The sequence below is a fragment of the Felis catus genome, chromosome B1 (genome assembly GCF_018350175.1).
Source record: "Felis catus isolate Fca126 chromosome B1, F.catus_Fca126_mat1.0, whole genome shotgun sequence".
NCBI classification, from domain to species: Eukaryota; Metazoa; Chordata; class Mammalia; order Carnivora; family Felidae; genus Felis; species Felis catus.
The window spans coordinates 16,558,427-16,579,739 of NC_058371.1; the positions used below are offsets into that span (position 1 = coordinate 16,558,427).

The 21,313-nt window shown below is 39.1% G+C and overlaps 1 protein-coding gene and 2 long non-coding RNA genes across 52 annotated transcripts in view; 2 read left to right on the forward strand and 1 right to left on the reverse strand.

Moving 5' to 3' along the window:
- The window catches only part of LOC109499490, a 32,146-nt gene extending 30,505 nt beyond the window's left edge, over positions 1-1,641 (forward strand). The window contains exon 2 of the long non-coding RNA XR_002156769.3: positions 1,202-1,641. This is a non-coding gene — a long non-coding RNA (uncharacterized LOC109499490). The remainder of the gene's footprint in view (positions 1-1,201) is intronic.
- SORBS2 (sorbin and SH3 domain containing 2) overlaps positions 1-21,313 on the reverse strand; it is a 226,131-nt gene that overhangs the window by 76,688 nt on the left and 128,130 nt on the right. For 11 of the 50 annotated variants that reach the window (XM_045056819.1, XM_045056820.1, XM_045056805.1 and 8 more), the window contains exons 4-8: positions 19,952-20,044; positions 13,767-13,793; positions 13,398-13,453; positions 11,939-12,580; positions 696-731 (exon numbers count right to left, since the gene is read on the reverse strand). In XM_045056819.1, the coding sequence (XP_044912754.1) occupies positions 696-731; positions 11,939-12,580; positions 13,398-13,453; positions 13,767-13,793; positions 19,952-20,044 (854 nt within the window). Of the gene's footprint in view, positions 1-695; positions 732-11,907; positions 12,581-13,397; positions 13,523-13,766; positions 13,794-19,951; positions 20,045-21,313 lie in introns of all 50 variants that reach the window. The other 39 variants (XM_045056778.1, XM_045056775.1, XM_045056797.1 and 36 more) reach the window with 13 other exon arrangements.
- The window catches only part of LOC111560096, a 268,612-nt gene that overhangs the window by 53,141 nt on the left and 194,158 nt on the right, over positions 1-21,313 (forward strand). The gene's annotated exons all lie outside the window — the stretch shown is intronic.

Genomic DNA, 21,313 nt, shown 5'->3' on the forward strand with positions numbered 1-21,313 from the left:
TCAGAAGACAGTTGACTTTTTCAGCTGAAAGTAGGCTTATGAGGATGACTATAGAGGATTTTCTGGACAGACTGTGCGGAATCGGTTCAGGTATAATTTACACCTACGTGAATAAAAACGCTTGGCAACAAAGTGAGATGCCAGACGAGAAACCAATCAGTCCTTGTGTCTGGCCCGTGGAGATCTGTTTAAAAAGTGGCAGAGGCAAAGGAAGGAGGAATAATGTCCCGCATGGCCACCTGGTGCTGCAATCTGTCACAGATGACCTCTGACCCACGGTCGGGAAGGTGTTTCAGAATGGTCAGGGACGTCGGGGGCACCTGGGTGGCTCAGTCAGTTAAGCAGACCGGTCAGGGATGTCGGAGTCAGCTTCCTGAGCGCATGCGGGATGGTTGGGGAGAACTCGCCGGAGGAGCAGGACAAGTCTGTAAGTGAGAGAGTCTGCGGTGTGACTCTGGGCAGGGAGGACAGGAGCGAGGGGAAGGGGTTTGCAAAAAGCAGCGTGAAAGGCTCGGGGGGAGGGGGGGCGGTCTATGCAGGTGTGAAGGCCCCAGATCAGCAGGTGGTGACAGAGTCGGTGAGGCTGGGCTGGGGTCGCCGTCAGGTAAGAAGTGGTTCAGTTCAAAAGCACCACGGAAGGAAAAGCGTGAAGAGGCTTCTGGTGTGCTTTGCCTGTGAGCCTGTGAAGCATTTACCTCTGGCACATGGGCAGCTAAGTTCTGGTTTCCAGGCTGAGTATGAGGGAGACATAACAAGAGATATAAATTATTCAGTTAATAAGAACATCTCTTTTTGCAATGTGGCAGAGAAGGCTTTATTCAGCTTAATCATCAGCTGTATTTGCAAGCCCTTTTAAGAAATACATTCAAAGGATTAGTTACCGGCATTCAGTACAGAGCAAGCATGAAAAAGTGAGGAAAATAAATCCGGTAAGTGTTTTTGGAAATAAGACCAATTTTCACGTAGCACTGCATTGTAATTTTGGGTGGGGGCTTGAGAGGCTTGGCATCATGGAATTTTTCCCTCGGAAGTTTTGTATAGTGTCCCTGTGACAGCAAAATAATATCAGGTCGTCTATTGGCCAGCAGAATTCCTTTCGCTTCAACAGAAAAATCTTATAGCAGATTTCCCCCGACTGCCTCCCCCCTGGAAATAATCGCCCCCAAAAAAACAGGTTACCCCATTTTTTTCTGACTTACAGATCTAAAGAACGATGGAACTAAAAACAATGAAGTGGAAAGGATATTTTGATTTCACTATAAAACACTGAAAGAATTGAACTTTAAAATATCCTGACTGTGCAAATGGAGACACCTGTTTGTGAAAATGAAGTGAAGACAAAAACCAGCCCCTGATGATGGTTAGAAAGTACCTTTAGTTGGTTAGAGCCACTGTTGGTTTTAAGTCTTAGGTAAAGGAGAAAGAAACTGGAGAAAAATAAGTTTTAATGCCTCCAAGGCTATATAACCCAAGAGGCTAAAAACCATGGTGGAGGGGCTGTCTGTCAAAGGAAGAGAGTGGATGGCCCATTACAGGCTTTCTAGCTATCGCTTCTGACCATTGTCATGTCTACCCACACATGTCAACTGTGATGATAAACATCAGCCTCGTCATGAGTAAATGAAACTTTGAAGCAAAAAAGAATTTTTTTTTCTTAATTCTTCCTTTCCCCCTTCAGAATAGAGGTTTTTTTGTTTTGTTTTTGTTTTTGAGTGTTTGGTGTGGTGCCAGTTGTAAGACAGATAGCCAGAAGTATCGCAGGACATTAATACCAGGGTGAGGAATGAATTAAAGAAAACTGTATAAACTTAGAAATCTTGCCTAGGAAAAGTTTAGGTGGTACTATTTGGTGTTCTTGGCCAGCCAGCATTTTCCTAACTGTTGGTGCCATACAACTGTTCCTCTCATAAAAAGTCATAATTAATTTTTTTCTTTAGCCTTTTAAACAAATACTTCTAAAACAAATACGCAAAAAGGTTTCTCTTAGTCACAGCTTCAAAAATGTGATGAAGACTATTGACTCTTCTCTTAAGAAAAGTGTACAAATTCATGCCTACATAAAATTCCGCATAAACTTTGGGGATTGTGGATACCATAATCTAACAATCTGATTTCTCAACTTGTTCGATTAATCTAACAAGTTAAGAAATTCCAACCCTGGATAAAAAGACAGGTTTCCTTATCCTATTTTTATTTAATATGATTGCTGATGTTGTTGTTTAAACATACTTGTTTTGAAAGTGATACTTTTTTACTGTCTCTACAGTTTTTTTTTTTAATGTTTTGTTGATTTTTGAGGGAGCGCAAGTCAGGGAGGGGCAGAGAGAGGGGACAGAGGATCTGAAGCGGGTTCTGTGCCGACAACAGAGAGCCTGATGTGGGGCTTGAACTTATGAACTACAAGATCATGACCTGAGCCAAAGTTGGACGCTCAACCAACTGAGCCACCCAGATGCCCCCTTTACTGTATACAGTTTTAAAATCTCTAGAGGGGCGCCTGGGTGGCGCAGTCGGTTAAGCGTCCGACTTCAGCCAGGTCACGATCTCGCGGTCCGTGAGTTTGAGCCCCGCATCGGGCTCTGGGTTGATGGCTCAGAGCCTTGGAGCCTGTTTCCGATTCTGTGTCTCCCTCTCTCTCTGCCCCTCCCCCGTTCATGCTCTGTCTCTCTCTGTCCCAAAAATAAATAAAAACGTTGAAAAAAAAAAATAAAATCTCTAGAATTAACTGGCAGAAATCTCCAAGTTACCCAGAATTTAAAATATTCTCGTAGTAATGTATGCATGTTATTATTACATTTTTATAATAAAGTAAAATTACACTATTATGAAGTAAAACTAGAATATTATGAAACTACAATAATGATAATTTAAGATGTAAGGATTTTGCTAGAATTCTGAATGCAATTCAATACAAAGCTATCTTGGGTGAGTATGGTGTCCTTGGAATTTCTCATAATAATGTAATTCCACTGAAGAGCTTTCATGTAACATGGGTCTCTTTAGTTTTACTTATGCTCAGTGAAAATTCTGTTAAATAATGTAAATCATGCCAAAGGATTTGAGTTATCTGCTCAAAGGAGTTCTTTCCCCTTCAAAATTAAGAGGAAAAGCTAATGACTGTATCTGTCCCTGGATTGGCTTACTGTATGTATCCTTTTGGACTTGAAACATGTCAAATGCCAAAGCAGATTGTCTCTAAAACCACAGTTGTCATGGGTAATGTGATCAATTTGTTTGTGTGGCATGGTGTCTAGGGATGGTCTCTATCCATTCATTTGTTCTTTCAAGAGCTTGTCTGCAGAACTCTTTCACTTTGCCAATTTCTCTCCCTACCTCCTGATATGCTCGCAATTTTGAGTCCTAATGCGCGTGTGTGTAACGGATGGAATGCATCTTGGTGAGTCATACCACATTTAAATTACTATAGATGAAACTAAAAAAAAAAAAATCAAGTCTATAGGTTACTCACACAAACGCTTTGAAATAGCTTGCTGTAAAGATGTAAATTACATCTTAGACTAGTTTTTTGCGTGACCCTGGTCTCCTCGTTGATGAGATGCCCTCTTAGACACAGCAGGAGAGAAAACCACATGCTACATGTTTCTCTGAGGAAAATGTGACAAGAGTGGGGGCAAGAGCCTGAAAAGGGAAGAGGAAGTATGTTGTCAATCCAGACTACTTGGAGTAGGAAACGCTAACGTAACACAAGAGAATTTGTTTTCCTGCTGAATTTTGTGGCAGATAGACAGATGACTGCAGAAAATCATCATAGTTGTTTTGTGTCTCCATCTTCCAAGACATATAAGGTTAAGGTGCTTGGCTGTAGGCCCACAGTCCCCAACTTTTGTGGGTATAAGTTCCTTTTCACTTTCTCCAACTGTTGAGCTGGGAGGGAGAGAGGAGCTAGAGACACCAGTTTGCTGCTGCCTGGTTTCTACAAAGGGAAGGGGCAGCGCTTAAACCCCAAGGTACTCAATATTCCAAGAGAGAGCAGCATTGAACATCTGGGTCCGCATGAATTCAACCCAGAATGCTAAGGTGAAGTTGTGGATGAAAGAGATCACTAACTCGAGGCTGGACTCCTTGAGGAACTAAGGAATGAGGCGGCTCGGGAAGGATGAGTTTCAGCAGCGGAAAAGGTGTATTGGTCGTGCGTAGGCCTTGCCAACTCAAGTGCCTACCCAGGGCCAGGAATGTACCCAGAATGGGTAGATCAGGTCAGGCGTTAGGTAAGAGGGAATAGTGAGAACCACAGTAGGATGGAGAAGGCATGTTCCTCTTAAAGGCGGCCAAGTTAGAAATAAAATAAACCCCATGGCAGGCCAGCCAAACGTATCTATGGTTACAAGCCCGTGGGCCGTCAGTTTGCTGACTCTGTAGATCCAGAAGCTGGAGGTGAGAAAAGGGTCGTCGGCTGTGGGCTTGGTATAAAACTGGGGCACAGGGAAAGGAAGCATAGTTGGCAACTCCAGGCCTCAGGGGACACGAGGAGACCCTTATCTTGGGTGCAAAATTGAAAGGAGTGACAAAAATTCAGTACCTGGGGGAACCTGGGTGGCTCAGTCAGTTCAGTGTCTGGCTCTTGATTTCAACTCAGGTCATGATTTCACAAACTGTGAGATCGAGCCCTGCGTCAGTCTCCACACTGAGCATGGAGCCTGCTTGGGATTCTGTCTTTCTCTCTCTCTCTCTTTCTGCCCCTCCCCTGCGCATGCACTCTCTCTCTCTCTCAAAATTAAAAAAAAAAAATTCAGGGGCGCCTGGGTGGCTCAGTCGGTTAAGCGTCCGACTTCAGCTCAGGTCACGATCTCACGGTCCGTGAGTTCGAGCCCCGCGTCGGGCTCTGTGCTGACAGCTCAGAGCCTGGAACCCATTTCAGATTCTGTGTCTCCCTCTCTCTCTGCCCCTCCCCTGTTCATGCTCTGTCTCTCTCTGTCTCAAAAATAAATAAACATTAAAAAAATTAAAAAAAATTCAGTAATTGAGACAAATATTATTTTCATGCAATCTTAGAAAAAAAATCAAAATCAATGTCCCCCCCAAAATCCATACAGAACCAAATGCCAAAAATTTAAATAACATGACAAGTCACACTGAAGACCAAGGAAAAAGGAAAAAATTGTATCCTGGATTTTTTTAGTGAAAGCAAACCCATCAGTAAAATTTCCCAAATCTTCTTTTTCCTGAACTCATTCTCAGTGGAGAGAATAGCTGTGTTAGACAATTTCCCCTTGACTAACAATGATCACAAAGAAGACAATTTTCAATTAAGAGGAAGTAAGATTATAATAAATTCTGTTTGTGTAAATAAAATATTGAAACGTAATGTTGGTTTTAATGCACCTACTTTTTAAACTTTCCAATATTTTAAAAATGACTTCAATGTCCTAGAAAAAATTAACAATACATAACAACATATATATACGGGCACATATTTTTATTTCTGTCTTGGGCTCCAGTTAGCTTGACATGCTACTGTGGTCTGGCACCTTAACCTTGTAGGTCTCCTTTCCCGAGGAGCATACAGAATACTTGAGAAATATCAGGCAAGGGATTTGACTGGTTTTATTCTCTATTTTTCCATAGAGTAGACAGTAATTTACTTGAATAAAAAAATCTAGGAGGGAATTACGTAAGAATCAATCCCCTTATATTGAGAAATCATTTATATTTTATTGGGTGTCATAATGGTTCTTTCATTATTTTTTTTCTCTTCACTCGTTGGATAAAGGTACTAAAATTTCTACTAACTTAAGGGAATGGTGTCTTATGTTGATTTTAAAACACTACCAGGATAACTGGAGTTGACCATTGAAAATGGATGACCAAATAATGGAAATTGCCGATGGGTACTTATAACGGAGTTTTATAATATAACTATCCATCTCATTGTTAAGACTTTGAATTTCCATAATTTTTAAATAAACAATTTAAGAATTTTTAGGAAAAATAAAAGTCAATCTTTACCTCCCCCCCCCCGCCCCCCCTTCCTGCTTCTGTAATAATCAACCTCCTCTCTCTGCCCCTCCTGAGGATGCTGGGGAGGAAGTACCTGGCAGCCATGTTTGTATTAGGCGATTCCATTTCTCTGGCCACAGCTGATTGTTCAGGAGAATAACTGAACTGAACTGGGCCAATTAGGCACTTCCTCCTGCCGGGGAATTTGAATTATATGACACTGAATGCCCCAGTCAGGCAGTAGTGTTCCCCACAACCCCAGACACAAGTTCATGCATAACTAGCACCAGACAATGTCATAGGAATCCACAGACAACTTGAAGCAATGAGAGGATAGAAGCTAAGAGAGAACGAGGCTGACCCACAGAGGACAGAAGGAACTAGGTGGCATCTAAGATGGGGAAAGAGTAGCTAACTGGTCATTCCCCTGTTCCCTGAAGGCCTGGCTGTACACTGGCATTTCAGTGATGCAAGATTGCCCCATAGTCTCATAAGGAGGACCCTTTTACCAGAGATCCTAAAAGCATTATAGTCCCTACCTGTGGGTGCAAGTGATCCAAAATCGTCACCCAGATTCGGACACACAGTGTGGTATCTGATCAGGGGAGTGAATATTTCCACTGTCCTCTGTGGTACTCTGATGGAGAATATGATTTTGAATCCAGGAAGGTGTCATATTTTAAGAATGTTGCCAGAAGATGGGGTTCAGGAGTCAGGTTATCTCAGAAAATAGAGGCAGTGGAAGCTACTGCTAGAGCTGTGGATCTGGAGTCAGACAGACGTGGGCAGGTCATTTAGTCTCCCTTGGCCTCCGTTTCCTCATGTGTAAAATGTGGACATTAGTAAAACCCATCTCCTAAAGCTGGTGAAAATTAAGTGTGGAAATGTACGTAAAGTCCTTAGTATAGTACCAAAAGAAGCATTTAGTACAAAAAAAAAAAAATGAAATGCCTGGAAAGCACAGGCATGCTTTGCCCAAAGCAAAGAGTAGGGTAAGGAGAACATTAATATGAAAACTGCCATCAGCTGATAGCATAACAGACTCACAGAGAAGAATATGGGATGTTGGCTGGCCGTCCTAATGGAACACATGAGCGATCGGTGCGGTATTGATGGGATTGGCCCAGAAAGCATACTTTGTATTCTAAACCTTTCTTACCATTCTGCGCTGCTGACATGTATTCATTATTCTGCCTTCCTTAACTTAGACATCTTGATTGCATGGAGCAACAGAGATGACTTTGCTCCTTCCTCTGCATGACAGCGAGATAGATTCTCCTCTGAGTCTCTAACATATGTGCAGCCACAGCTGTGAAAGTAGGCTCTGACAAATGATTGATTAGGTTATTTCATAATAGAAGGGTCGAGATCATCCTCCTGAAGCAACGGGAACAGCATTCACAAATGCCAGGGAAAATATTTAGGGTGTCGCTTTTGCTGTCTTTTCAAAGCTTCTGGCTTAGACCTCCGCTTATCTGACACTGAAGAACAATGTGACTTTTTTAGCAACAGGGTATCTGTTCCCACAGCGATAGTCGGGTAACACACCTCATTTTGGTTCTATTTATAAATTAGTAAGAAAATCAAACAATATGTTCAATTATCAAATATGGAGAGAATAGAAATTCCTAAAAGTAGGTTGCTGTTTTCTTCTTCTTCTTTTTTTTTTTTTTCAACGTTTATTTATTTTTGGGACAGAGAGAGACAGAGCATGAACGGGGGAGGGGCAGAGAGAGAGGGAGACACAGAATCGGAAACAGGCTCCAGGCTCTGAGCCATCAGCCCAGAGCCTGACGTGGGGCTCGAACTCACGGACCGCGAGATCGTGACCTGGCTGAAGTCGGACGCTTAACCGACTGCGCCACCCAGGCGCCCCATGTTTTCTTCTTAAACCAACGGACAGACTTTAACAAAAACAGCAAAAAAAAAAAAAAAAAAAAAAAAAAAAAAAAAAAAAAGTAAACGGAACTCGTAGAACACTGAAGTTTCCTTTTCACTTCTCAGTGTAGAGAATTTTTGTTTCTTGGGTCTGGTAATTTCTTGGGAGGCTAATTCTTTATAATGGAGCCTATATTGGGCTGATTCATAGAGTGTAGCCTACAGCTCTCAGTATTTGATGAGACTTCTCACCAGAACTTGGAGTGGAGTGTAAGTATTTAAAATGCAAAGGTCACCATTGTGAGAGGCCATTAGGTGGAAAATGAGACTTAACAATGCCCATTTTTCACAATAGGCAAGATGGGGAAACAGCCTAAATATGGATCAGTGGAAGAATGGAGTAAAGAAAGTGTGATATGTACATACAATGGAATGCTATTCAGTCTTAAGAAAGAAAGAAATCCTGTCACGTGAGGCACAGATGAACCTTGAGGACATTATGCTCGGTGAAATAAGCCAGTCACAGAAAGACAAATCTTGCACGATCCCGCTTACATGAGGTATTTAAGACAGTCAAACTCAGAGAAGCAGAGAACAGGAAATCGGTTGCCAGGGGCAGGGGCGGGGGGGTTGGGAGGGACGTGGGTTGCTGTTCAACAGGTATAATGTTTCAGTTATGCCACATGAATACGTTCTGAAGATCTGCCCTGCAACATTGTGGCTATAGTTAACGATAGGCTTTAAAATCTGTTAAAAGGGTAGATCTCATGTTAAATATTCTTACTACAATCAATCAATCAATCAATCAATCAATAAAAGCAAGCCCAAAGTGCAATAATGTCATGCCACCTTTTGACAAAATGCTATAAAGGGCAATACACTCTCATCGTGGAACACACTGCAGGTCAGATGAAATAAACTTTAATCCACTCCTAAAAAAATGTGTTGTGGAAAACAAATGCCAGGCTCCTATATTGGGCCGCTTTCTCCACCCCTGCAGGTGGATATCTCATAGACACCTCAAACTTACCATATCCCAGTGGAACCTCTGACTCTCCCCCAGACCTGCTCTACCCGAAGTTATCCAGTCTGTGTGGGCAAAGGCTGGCAAATTCCATCCTCCTCCGGTGCAAAGATTCAAGACCTTGGCGTCAGCCTTCACTCTTCTCTCTCCCTCACGTCCCCCATGCAGTCTGGCAGGCAGTCCTGTTTTCTCTATTTTCACAATACATCCAGAATCTGATTTCTCCTCACCTCTGCTGCTTCTACCCTGCCTTGAGCACCATCATTTCTCACGTAAATGGTTGCAAAAGCCACCTAGCTGGCTGCCTGGTCTCCTTTGGCCCTAGCGTCGTTTGTTCTCCCCTGAGCTACCAGAATGATTCAGTTAGACCGCGAGTTAAATGACCATTGCGGTAGCCTTGAAATTTCCCAATGGCTCCCATTTTTATTGAGAGTAAAAGTTGAAATCCTTGCAGTGTTGGCAGGGACTGCTGTCATCTGGCCACTGTCACCTCTGACGTCCCCTCTGCCTCCTCTGTGCCTGCCTTTCTCCCTCTCCTTTCCACTGGCTTCCCTGCTGGTCCTCGAGCAGCCCCAGCATGCTTCAGTTTTAAAGCCTTTACACGATGCTCTCTCTGACAGGAATAGTCGTCCCCCTTCAAAGCTGTTCGGTCTTCTCAATGAGGATCCTTTGACTACCCCAAATAACGTGGACTCTGCTCCCCGGATCCCTGCTTAGTATTGCTTAGTTATTTACAGAATCTCCTTCTGATGTATATAATCTAAGTTTTTTTTTTTATTACGTTTTGCCTCTCTCTGGCAAGATTTTAATTCTCAATAGTTTCAAATACAGCTCTGTGACTACAACAGACTTGACACATAGTAGATACCCGGTAAATAATTGTTCGATGAATAACAGTGACAGGTTCTCAACAGCTTAATTTGTGTTTCATGCTGATTCTCTGGGGATTATGTAATGAAACCAACTATCTCTGGTCGGCATGGATAGTGGCAAAACCGTGGAAAAAGAAAGTTATCGAACTTCAGTTTCCCTGCATATAATAAACTCCTAGTATTTTTAGTTGCTATTATAATTATTATCATATTTCATAGGGGCTTTCAAAAGATATTACCTTAATTCAAAGAAATTTCGCTAATGAATTAATTTTGCATATCACAATCAGCTGATGAAGGAGATCTTTTTAGCAGAGGTATGAAAGTACCCGTTTGTCTTTCTTTTTTTTTTTTTTTTCAATATTTATTTTTGAGACAGAGAGAGACAGAGCATGAACGGGGGAGGGTCAGAGACAGAGGGAGACACAGAATCTGAAACAGGCTCCAGGCTCTGAGCCGTCAGCACAGAGCCCGACGCGGGGCTCGAACTCGCAGACCTCGAGATCATGACCCGAGCCGAAGTCAGACGCTTAACCGACTGAGCCACCCAGGCGCCCCCCCTCCTTTGTCTTTTTAATCATGTAAGCTTAAGGTTTCTGCTGTACAGGTGGGAAAAGGGATGTGGTGTCAATCAGATGTCTGATTTTCTACAAAGTTTAAAAATATATCTCTTCAAGGATATGTTTTGGATGATCTTTAATAGTGCAGCTGCAGGAAATCGTGTTATAGAGATTATTTACTTGGGTATTAGCATTTCCAATACTCCCACTACTGCTGTAGCTGTATTTTATCTTTATTAATGGCCACCTCGTATGTAGCGCTTGCTCTGTGCTGAGTAGTTTTCTTCCACTCTCTCCCTAGTCCTACCATAACCTAGGAATTAAGGATTAATTATTATTCTCATTTCTTTGCTCAGACTGACAGAGAAGTTAAGAAGGTTGCCTCATCACATAGCCAGTGATGGAGTTGAACTGAAATCTGCTGTTTATCCTTAAAGCTTATGCTCTTAACACTATATCGTGTTGCAGAAACCAAGAAGAGGAGCATTTATCTTCTAAATGATTAACAAATGCCAGTAGAATGACACTATGAGAGCATTTTACATATAGGGAAATAAGGGTTTACTTCCTAACAGTCTGGATAGTAAAGACTGACGACTCTATGTCCTGAGATAAATTTTAAGAGGTAGAAACGGATCAAGTTTCAGTGAAAATGAATATTGAGGTACGAAGGAGTAAATGCTGCATGAATTAAAATACATGCTCCCTGCCAAAATGAATTGTAATTGCTAATTATGTTATATAGGTAACTGAGGTAAATCGAGGCACTCAAAGGCCTGACATAAAAAATATTTCTGTGAAACTTAAAAATACTTTGAGCACTGAGGTGGTTTGCAGAGTATTCAGTGGTAACCAATTCATCAATACTTAGAGGGAAGAAATGTTAGCACATGATTTCTGGATTAAAAATCTGTGTATATTATATATATAATTATATATATTAATATATAATTAATATATAATTATATGTATACATAATAATGTAATTATAATTACATTATATATATTACATTATTATATTACATTATATATTATATATATTACATTATTATATATTATTATATATTATATATTATATTATTATATATGTATACATAATAATGTAATTATAATTACATTATATATTACATTATTATATTACATTATATATTATATATATTACATTATTATATATTATTATATATTATATATTATATTATTATATATGTATACATAATAATGTAATTATAATTACATTATATATATTACATTATTATAATTACATTATTATGTATACATATAATTATATATTAATATATAATTATATATAAAATTATATATATAATATACATGTATATTATATATATATGCACATATATATTGGTTGGTTGTATATATATATATATACAACAATATATATATATTGTGTACATATACACAATATATATTGGTTGATATCTATTGGTTGATATGTATTTTTTTAATTAAAAGATACCTAGAAATCTATTGATGAACTTAGTAGGGTTTGAAATAAGAAGACGGTTTCTTTCTCCTTTCCCTTCCTGCTCGGAAACTAACAAAGCATTTGGTTAGATAAGAAGCCCAAATCAGAGGAGTTAGGGTCTCTACTGAGCACCTGTAAGAAGAGATTGGAAAGTGTAATGTACCACCCGGCAGTCTGAGGACTGGGAGGCCGCAGCAACTGCAGAATTTTGTCTCTCTTGCTGAAGAGGTATCTTTGTGGTCTCTGCAGAAAGCTCAGGTAGCTGTTTGTGGCTTTCAGGATCGTGTCCTGAAACAGGAGTTATCTGAATGGAAAGAGATGCTGTGTATATCCCAGGCACTGGGTTAGGGGGTGGTGAGCAAGGCCTTTTGAGCCACGGTGGTACCTCAACAGGTTGGGACAACCGTGGAGTATTAAAGTGGACACTACTTCCTAGATCCTGGTTATGGATTAGTTTCAGTGTAGAAATTCGTCGAGTTTGAGAGTCCTGCGTGTAATCCTCTTGTAGAAATGGGGTGCTGGTGTCAGCATTTGATGGGGGACCAGGGCTGGCAGCTGCTGGTAGCGGGTTAGTGATTTTTTGGGTATACGACACAGTTGTGTTAGATTCTTCCGAATACACAATTGTCTGGTTTGAGTCATCATTGGAATACATAGTTCCTTCAAGAGGTTTTCTGCTAGTAAAGTACTTCGTACAGGAGGGAGTTTGTGTGTTAGTTACTAGTTGATCTAAAATGTCACCCTGTGTGTGGCTGGTTATCAAGGAACTACAAAAGCTCTCTTTTCTGGGCGGTGGGAAGGGTGCCTGGATTGCCAGAAGCATCCGGAGAGAGAAATAATGTTGAAGGAAAAACAGAGAGAAAGTCAAAGTTAGTCATTAAAGAAACCAGCGTCAACCTTACCCTTAAAGAAAGTAAAACAATGTCATTTCTCCTTATTATTCTACACATTTTGTTGGCTAGATTAAACGATCCTTTTTGTTCCATTTAGGATGCCTTGTAATTTATTATCGATAGTTGCCCTCTGGGAGAAAACGGTTTGTATGGAGAATACATTATGAAGTTTGACTCCATCTATATTCTCGAAAATTATGTTAAAAATGAGCATGTGTTCTCTTGGCAAATTTTTTAGACCTTGGGATATATGCATAATTTTAGACTTTGAGGTATAGGTACCCTGTATTTATTCACACTGTTTCGGTAACACTTTTAAGATTTGGGGCACAATTTTACTAAGATCTCCCACACAGGGTTCTTTCAGTTAATGTAATGAACAGTTGCATAACTCCTATTTACTGAATAAACGTGTGGCCGACCGCATAACTTCGAAACCAAAGCATCGGCTGACAGCTTTTTATGAATTTAAGGAAATATCATAAACATTATGTAGAAAGTGATCGTACTTTTATGAACTGAGTCAGAAAAAAAGCCCCACAAAGCCCGTTTTGAGCTTAAAACTTGTCTTCTAAGTTGTGAATTCAAGTTTGGCAAGGAATACAGATCCAAAAGCAAAAACACATTAAAGATAAAAGATGCATCTAAATATGCACATGTTGCTGGACTCTAAAGCATATTTTTAACCATGTTTAAAATAACACAGTAAACAAGGCCGTGCAAGATTACCTGAGTTGGTGACTTTTTGTCTTGTAAGTTTGGTCGAACGCTTCTAAAACCTTTTGCTGCAAGAGAGGAATATGTAGCATCGCCGTTCAGTGTCTCTTGATTTCGATCATTGTAAGAGCTCCAAGCTTTTATTAAGGGAAGACAAATTGGATACAAAAATATCTACATTCACTTTTAACATTTTTTTTGGTAAAATTTATTTTTATTTCCAAAATAGAATTTAATTTCTTTCTAGAAATTAAATTTAGTTTCATAGACATAAGTGTATATGCAATTGAAGTTTACTGTGAGGTCAACAATGTGACTACATATATGTTAAAAAAAAACTCACAACAAATGTAATGGTCATTCAGAATAGCTTTTCTGTACCTGAGTCTGGTGACTGGGAATCACGTCCTAAAAGAAAAAGAAATGCTGAAATTAATACCAGGGTAAAAGAAATGAACAGTCTAGTAAAGATCATTTGGGAAAGAACCACAACCACTTTCGTTTTTTTTTTTTTGCAAACATGATCTCATTTCTAAAACTCGAAGTAAGTCCAATCTAGTAAATGAGAGGTTTGTGCATTTATGTTTATTTCAATTAAAATATCATTCATTAAACATAATATGTAATTAACACATATAACAAACACTGATTTTTTTCCCCCTCAATAATATTGCAACCATGTAATTTTATCTTATTATTGCCCAAGCTGGATATATGAATTTTTAAATACCAAATTAAAGGATCAAAAGGTATCTGATTTGAAAACAATAACTGCTTCTCCAAGCATTAAATCAAGCCACGAGATACTTAGTTTTCCCTGCCCTGGTGTTAGTAACCGTACTCAAGTCCTATGTTAGATAGCAGTCAATTTTTTTGTAGCCTGCATTTCATTTTTATATTTTAAGAAAGCGTAGGTGTTTCCACCATATTCTGCAATATTTTCAAATCGTTCTCTGGACTTTGAATTTTCTTCTTGTTGCCATTTTAAAATCATTTTGTATTCAAATATGAAAGAGCTGTTACGGTATATTCCATTGTCTTGCAGAAAGCTATGGAAAACAAGTTCAGTATTAACATAGTTGGAAAATGGCTCAATGGCATATTTACTATGGGGTTTATCTGAATTATACAGTCAAGAATACTCTGTAACCGAGGTACACTTGAGGTAATCAGTTTGTTCTTTTATACCACATGGCCAACTTCTCACAGAATCATAAAGCCTGAACTTTAGAAAGGACCTTAGGGGTCATCCAGCCTGATCTTCTGTCCAGTGCTGGACGACTCCTCAAGGTTTCCCGAGACCATTATTAAATTGCTGTATTTCAATGCCTGATAGAACACGAATGTTACATGTGAAAAGGACTCTTCATTTTCTTTCTAACGCTTATGGGATACTTTGAAACCTAAACACATGAATTTGGAGTGATAAAAATGAGTTGAGAAATGAGAGTTTGATTTTTAGATAAAATATTTGGTATAGACTCTTTCCAAATCAAAGGAACAAACATGTGACATAGCACAGAGTACGTTACCATGTCTCCAGCTCACGTGAGTTAGAGAAGACTGACAAATCTTCATCCTTTGTGATAGTTGCTAATTTAGTATGGAATTTATCTCCAATGAGTTCCAAATCATTTTGCCATAATAAAATGGCTACCGCAAAGAAAAGCAGTAGCTTTGAAGACTTACATGTGAAATGTTTACTACTAGATTCTATTTCTAGGATTTAATGGAAGCAGAAGTGATTGAAATTCTCAATCCCCTCATAAAGATGAGGACTTTATAAAGAAAACAAACACGGTTTAGCAACGAAGAGCAATCATTAGAAGTCTGCTCTGGGGCCCTCAGGGAGAGAGAGGTAATAACCACCTGGGTGTCACATACTGTTTGTGGACAAGGAACAAGTTTTGGGACCTGGAATGGCAATGAAAAGGGAAGGAGCATTAATAATTATTATTGATATCATAATCATCGGTGTAGGCGTAGGGAGTTTATTTCACCTTAGTTTGATAAAACTGAGCTTATAGTGAAGGGTGTGTGGGTATATGCCGGGGATGGAGGTGGAAGGAGTCAGATGCTTGGAAGTACAAGAGGTATAGACACAGTGAAGGGGAGGAAGGCATATTTAGAGCAGATTTGAAGGATGCTTGAAATGCACTTTATCTAATTGGTCGTTTGTAGAGGGGCAATTCTGTTTCTTCTTACTGGTGACCATGCTGGAGATTATGGAATCTACAGGGGAATAAACATTAAGTGCAAGACTCACAAGATAGTCACTCTAGGTTCAACCAGAGGCTTCCCTCTTCCCCTGTATTGGGCCCAGGGACTTCCAAATGAAACCGTACGTATGCTACAGGAAATATGAGATATTAATAATGGCGAGCTTTTCAAACTGTACTCAAATTGAGTTCTACTCAGTTGAACTCAAATGAGTTCTACTGAATAGCCCTGCTTACCATGGTAGACACAAGTGTGTAGAATTATGAGCAAGGAGCAAGGAGAAAAATGGCCATGGATTAAAACTTCAGGATGAACCCATATGTTAATGAGTCCTATGTTAATGATTAAAGTCTACTCTTAAGGGGGTGGTCTCTTAAGGATATTCAAATGTACAACATTTGTTTCTTTAAAATAAATCCAGTTGTATAAAGCTAATACATCAAGTCCTGATTTGCTATTTTATTATGCTTTTTCAGAGGCACTGAAAGATAAATACCATCCCATGTGAATACTGTTCACCGTAGCCTTGCTTTTATTTAATTTCTGCCAAGAAAGCTTAGGAAAGGGAGGTCAAGTGTGATTTGGAGCAGGTAACAGAAAGCGTCTTGGAACCATGTCAAATAAGGAGAATATAGGATTTTTTTTTTTTAAGGTCTAGCATGTAAATGATTTGGCAGATTCGTGGGGGAAATGGTTTTTGCCCAGTATCTTGAGCGTGATTCATGATTGTTCATTTGTGAAAAAATAGAGCTTGAATTCCAGGGATCAGAGATTTTAGTTTCTAATGTTCTGTATAGTTGATGGTCATTGCTTCTCTGGAAATTAAAGAATGAGTAAATGGGACAGATTTATCATTCCCTGGCTCTTTTGCATGTGCATGTAAATAGGGTGTGTGAGAATGAAGAACTACAACGTCTCTTCTCTGGTACAACGAATACTCCCTGTGTCCAGGCAGAAGGTGGTGGACACCTGTCACAGAACTTGTTGAGGCATTCGTGGCTCAGTTCGGGGATTGGGCTGGATGCCCTCAAAGGTCCTTTCCAATTGGATGATTCCACCATTACGATGTTTATGTAGCTGTGTTTGTGGTACCTGTTATATCATAATCTCTCCCCTGAGGTTTTGTTTAAATTCCTTTCCACTGGTATGCTATATTAGACATTATAAACTATACTTTTGTGAAAATTATGATGATTTTAATTCTTATAGTTCCTTTCTTTAGAGGGTTCAAATGCTTTGCAAGAATTAAACATATTAATTCAAGGCAACTAATTGAACGCCTACTGTGTCTCTAAGTGCTGTGATAAGCCTTTTTATTTATTTTCTTCATTTACTCTTATTTAATTCTGGCAAATCCTTGTGAGTTTGGGAAGTGATTATGTTCTCAGAGAGGTAGGAAATGTCAAAAAATTCATTTTTTCTTGGTTTGTTTTTTGTTTTTTGGGTTTTTTTTTTTTTTTTTTTTTAAGAAAGGAAACTTGAAGTCCAAGCAGATGGAATTTCCCAAGGGTGTATATATAATACACAGGTGGTGTTGGTAAGACCCAGTTTCTTACCACAGTGGTCCAGTCCCAAAGCATAACACCATACTGGTGTTATCTTAGACTGCCACGCATTTTGGTAAAATAAAATGTCCTTTGAGAGGCTTATGGTATCTCTATAGTCTATAGCCAACATACTTATTGTTGTGGCTCTAGCTTAGGTTGAAAATCTCTGTGTGCTATGAATTGCCCCTTGGGACATTACTCCTCCTAAAAGATAAAGAGAAAGGCACTGATTTGAAGGACAAATAGTTGATCGCTAGCAGCTCATACTGACTCTGTGACTGAGCGGGAAGAGAGAGGAGCTTAGAATCTTTTGCAGAGGTAGTCTTTTACTTAAAGGTTGTTTTATTTTAATAATACCTAATGTAGTAAGTACTTACTAATCTTCTTTTGATTCACAAAAAAACACTATGTCGAATTAGTTCTTGTGAAGGCTACCATATCATGTAAGAGAGGTATAAAAAGAGGCTGATTTCTTTCTTCCAAGCATAATTAAAAGTTCCTTGAGAAAGGAATCATGTCTTATGTGTCTAATAAATACAAAAGAGATCCAGTTTTAATGTAACAATGAAAAGCAAAGTTCAGGGGACTTCATTCTCTAGAAATCTTACTCCTACTGATACAAAATTAAAATTTTTTTTAATGTTCATTTATTTTCGAGGGAGAGAGAGAGAGAGACAGAGCACGAGTGGAGGCGGGGCAGAGACAGAGAGGGAGAGACAGAATCCGAAGTAGGCTCCAGGCCCCGAGCTGACAGCACAGAGCCCAACACGGGGCTTGAACCTGGGAATGGTGAGATCATGACCTGAGCCACGGTGGGAGGCTTAACCGACTGAGCCACCCAGGGGCCCCCTAATGATATAAAATTTTAAATGGTTGGGGCACCTGGGTGGCTCAGGTGGTTGAGCATGCAGATTTGGCTCAGGTCATGATCTCATGGCTCGTGAGTTCGAGCCCTGCATCAGGCTTGCTGCTGTCAGTGCATAGCCTGCTTCGGCTCCTCTGTCCCCCTCTCCCTCTCTTGGCTCCTCCCCCACTTGCACTCCCTCTCTCAAAAATGAATATTTTTTTTAAAAAGCTTAAATGGTCCAGAGCCATTGCATGCTCTTATTACTGAAGATTATTTCATATTCCTAAAGTACTAAATCTTGTCCATTATTTGGATTCTGAAGCATTAAATATTTTCTCCTAAATTGAGTGTTATGAAATTGATGGTGTTCTAGTTTTGAGTCTCCAAAATGGCAATCTCTGTTTCAATATGCTACTATTCCATTAGTAAACTTTTGTAAATCATAACAATCTGGCATTGTTAAAGTGGTGCCACATTCCCTAGATGGTACCCTCAGATGGTCCGCGTCTGAGCAGCTTGGGCCAGAATTTTACTTGGTTGAAATGCCGGTGGCATTTGTGGTTAGGCATTCCAATCACCTGCCGGCCCTGGAATTCTATTTATTTACTTATTTACTTAACCAATCAATCAGTCAATTTATTTATTTATTTTCCTATTGCCCTTTCTTCCCTTTTCTCTCGGGTATCCAACATAAACTACACTTGAGTTTTTCTAACATTTTTCCACGCTCATATACACAGGAATAAACATGTACAAATTACGTACACGAAGATCTCTCTTAACCAAAATGATGTCATACTACATACCTTGCAATGCGATTTGCGTTTAAAAAATGTAATATATTATGGAACCACCTGGCCCGGTATTTAAACTTGTACATTGAAATACACTGGTGACCTGGAGGTGGTGGTGGCTAAGAGTGGGATTCTGCACGTGAAAGCTTGTTTTTTTCCCTCAACATAGCTGAGTACTTTAGGATCAAGTGGCTTTAACCAAGGACATTCTCACTATAATTAACCAGTAAATGTATGTATATTAAAGGCACTGATATGCAGAGTATGAATTAAAATTATCTAAACGCTCTCAATCTCTTTCCAACTTCTCCCGAACTTACAAATATTATAAATAAAAAAACAAGGAAGCCCCACCAACCAACCCACAATCAAGCCGACTAACCAACCAGCCAACCCACAAACCAGTCACAATAAGGTCTAGGCATATTTCAGGGCCTACAGACACGTTGTGCCCACAGGCTTGGGTAAGTCAGATAGACATTTGTCATCCAGAGACCCACCTCATTGGATGCTGACATATCACATTCTCAATGGCTTTCTGCAGATATTTATATCTGAGGGTACCAATTAATCTTATTCGGATCAAGACGTTTAAAATATATATTAGAAGGGTCTTTGGTGACTGGATTAAAGGACGTTTTAGGGTCTTTTTCAAAACTATTATTCTATCATATTGTTTGCAACCTTTGGTGAAGAAGTGAATTCATAATGATTCAGTTTCCTGAAAATCCCTCTTCCTGACCCCGTGTCCCCACCACCCGACAGTTTTCAGATAAAAAGAAAACAACCAAATCATGTGGAAGTTATCTTAACTGAATATGATATTGCTTTAGTTCACGTGGAAAAAAAAAAAACCTGAATTCGTTATTAACACTTGTAGCTGTTACGCAACACATTTTTGTCAGGTGACTGTTGTTTTTAATTAGATTTTTAACGTGCTTTTTGCAAGAGATCAGTTTCGTTTGGCTTTTTATTTTTAGAATAAAAACAGTCATAAGGGATAGGAGCTATTCTTGAGACAAGAAAAATAAGAACTCGTAGGGCATTAGAAAGGTATTTACAGCCACTTTCATCATCCACACAGGATAATTCTGGAAGGAGAGAAAGGTCAGATAAAGCCAGTAGATTGTGACATTCTGTGAGTTAGTGATATTATACCTGCAGCCAATAGGTTTGGAGAACTCTGAACTCTCTTCACAGATGTTAATGTAACAGACATGGCAGCACGTTTGCGAGCACACCCACCGCTATCTGAAAGCAAAAAAATGATATAGCAGAGGCCACAGCAAAGAAGAAAGCACATGCACTATCATGCATTTTCAGGTGGAATGTGCCAAACATCCATGAGGAAGATGAACAGCCAGAATGAGTAACCATGGGATACATCTGAAAATTTCACACCCACCCCAAACTAAGACGAAACAGAACCAAACAACCAGGAGTCGGTTTTAGCCATAGATGCCAATGCTTTAGTGAAAACACAGATTTTACACTTAGCATATTAATGGTTTTCTTTAATGAAAACACAAATAGGGAGCTCAACTTCGTTTGTACCATTTAAATTCAATTGATATTAAATTTATAAGCAGTGTGAGTAGCTTTTGGAGTTATGGGCAGCCTGTATTTCAGGACTGAGACATATGATATAGTATGTTTTGTATCCATCATTTAGGTTTTGCTGTATTTTAGCTATTTATGGTTCCTAAAAGTAGCTTGAATCACTTCTTGAAGTAAAAGTTATTAACTGATACAGGCATGGTCTATTTGATCTATAGGACTCATAAAGAAACATGTACCATTTTAGAAATTCTCTGTCTTCCTATTTGGAATCAAAGGCAATATTGATATATACAGGATTGAAATGACCAATGTTTAAAATGTTTTATACCTTTGAACAATATATATGATGATCTATATACTTACACTGTCTGGAAATCACAACATGAAATAAAATAAGTGAAAATGCATCAGCTATTTTAACATGATATGAGAAGTTCAGAGTAGCAAGACTTCTAAAATCGGAAGGTTCATGTTCTAGTTAGGAACAGATTCCAATTTCATTCCCACATTCCTTTGTATATGGAATGTGCAATAAATAGTTTTGCTCCTTCCCCGGGAATGAAAACAACTGAAATTGAATTCTTTTTGGAGGTTATAACAAGAAAAACAAATCCTATAACCACCAATGTGATAACATCATCATTGTATATTGCCCCAGGCTAATCTCCTTTTTTTCCCCTTTCCTTTATTTCTTAAAGAAAAGGATGCACTTTGTTTATGGGAAGCGAGAGAATTTAAGAGAGCTTGCAAGTGAAACTTGAATTAATTATTGGCAAAACCGCAAGCAGTAAGATCAGTAGAATTTACAAGTGGTGGAATGATTCCCATGTCCAGCTAGAATTTCTTGAATATATGTTGAAAATCACGATTTCCTAACGCAGATAATAACTAGAGCCGAAAAATGAAGCAACAGAAGCGAAGTCAAACAAATCAAAGGCCAAACATAGAGAGACACAAATG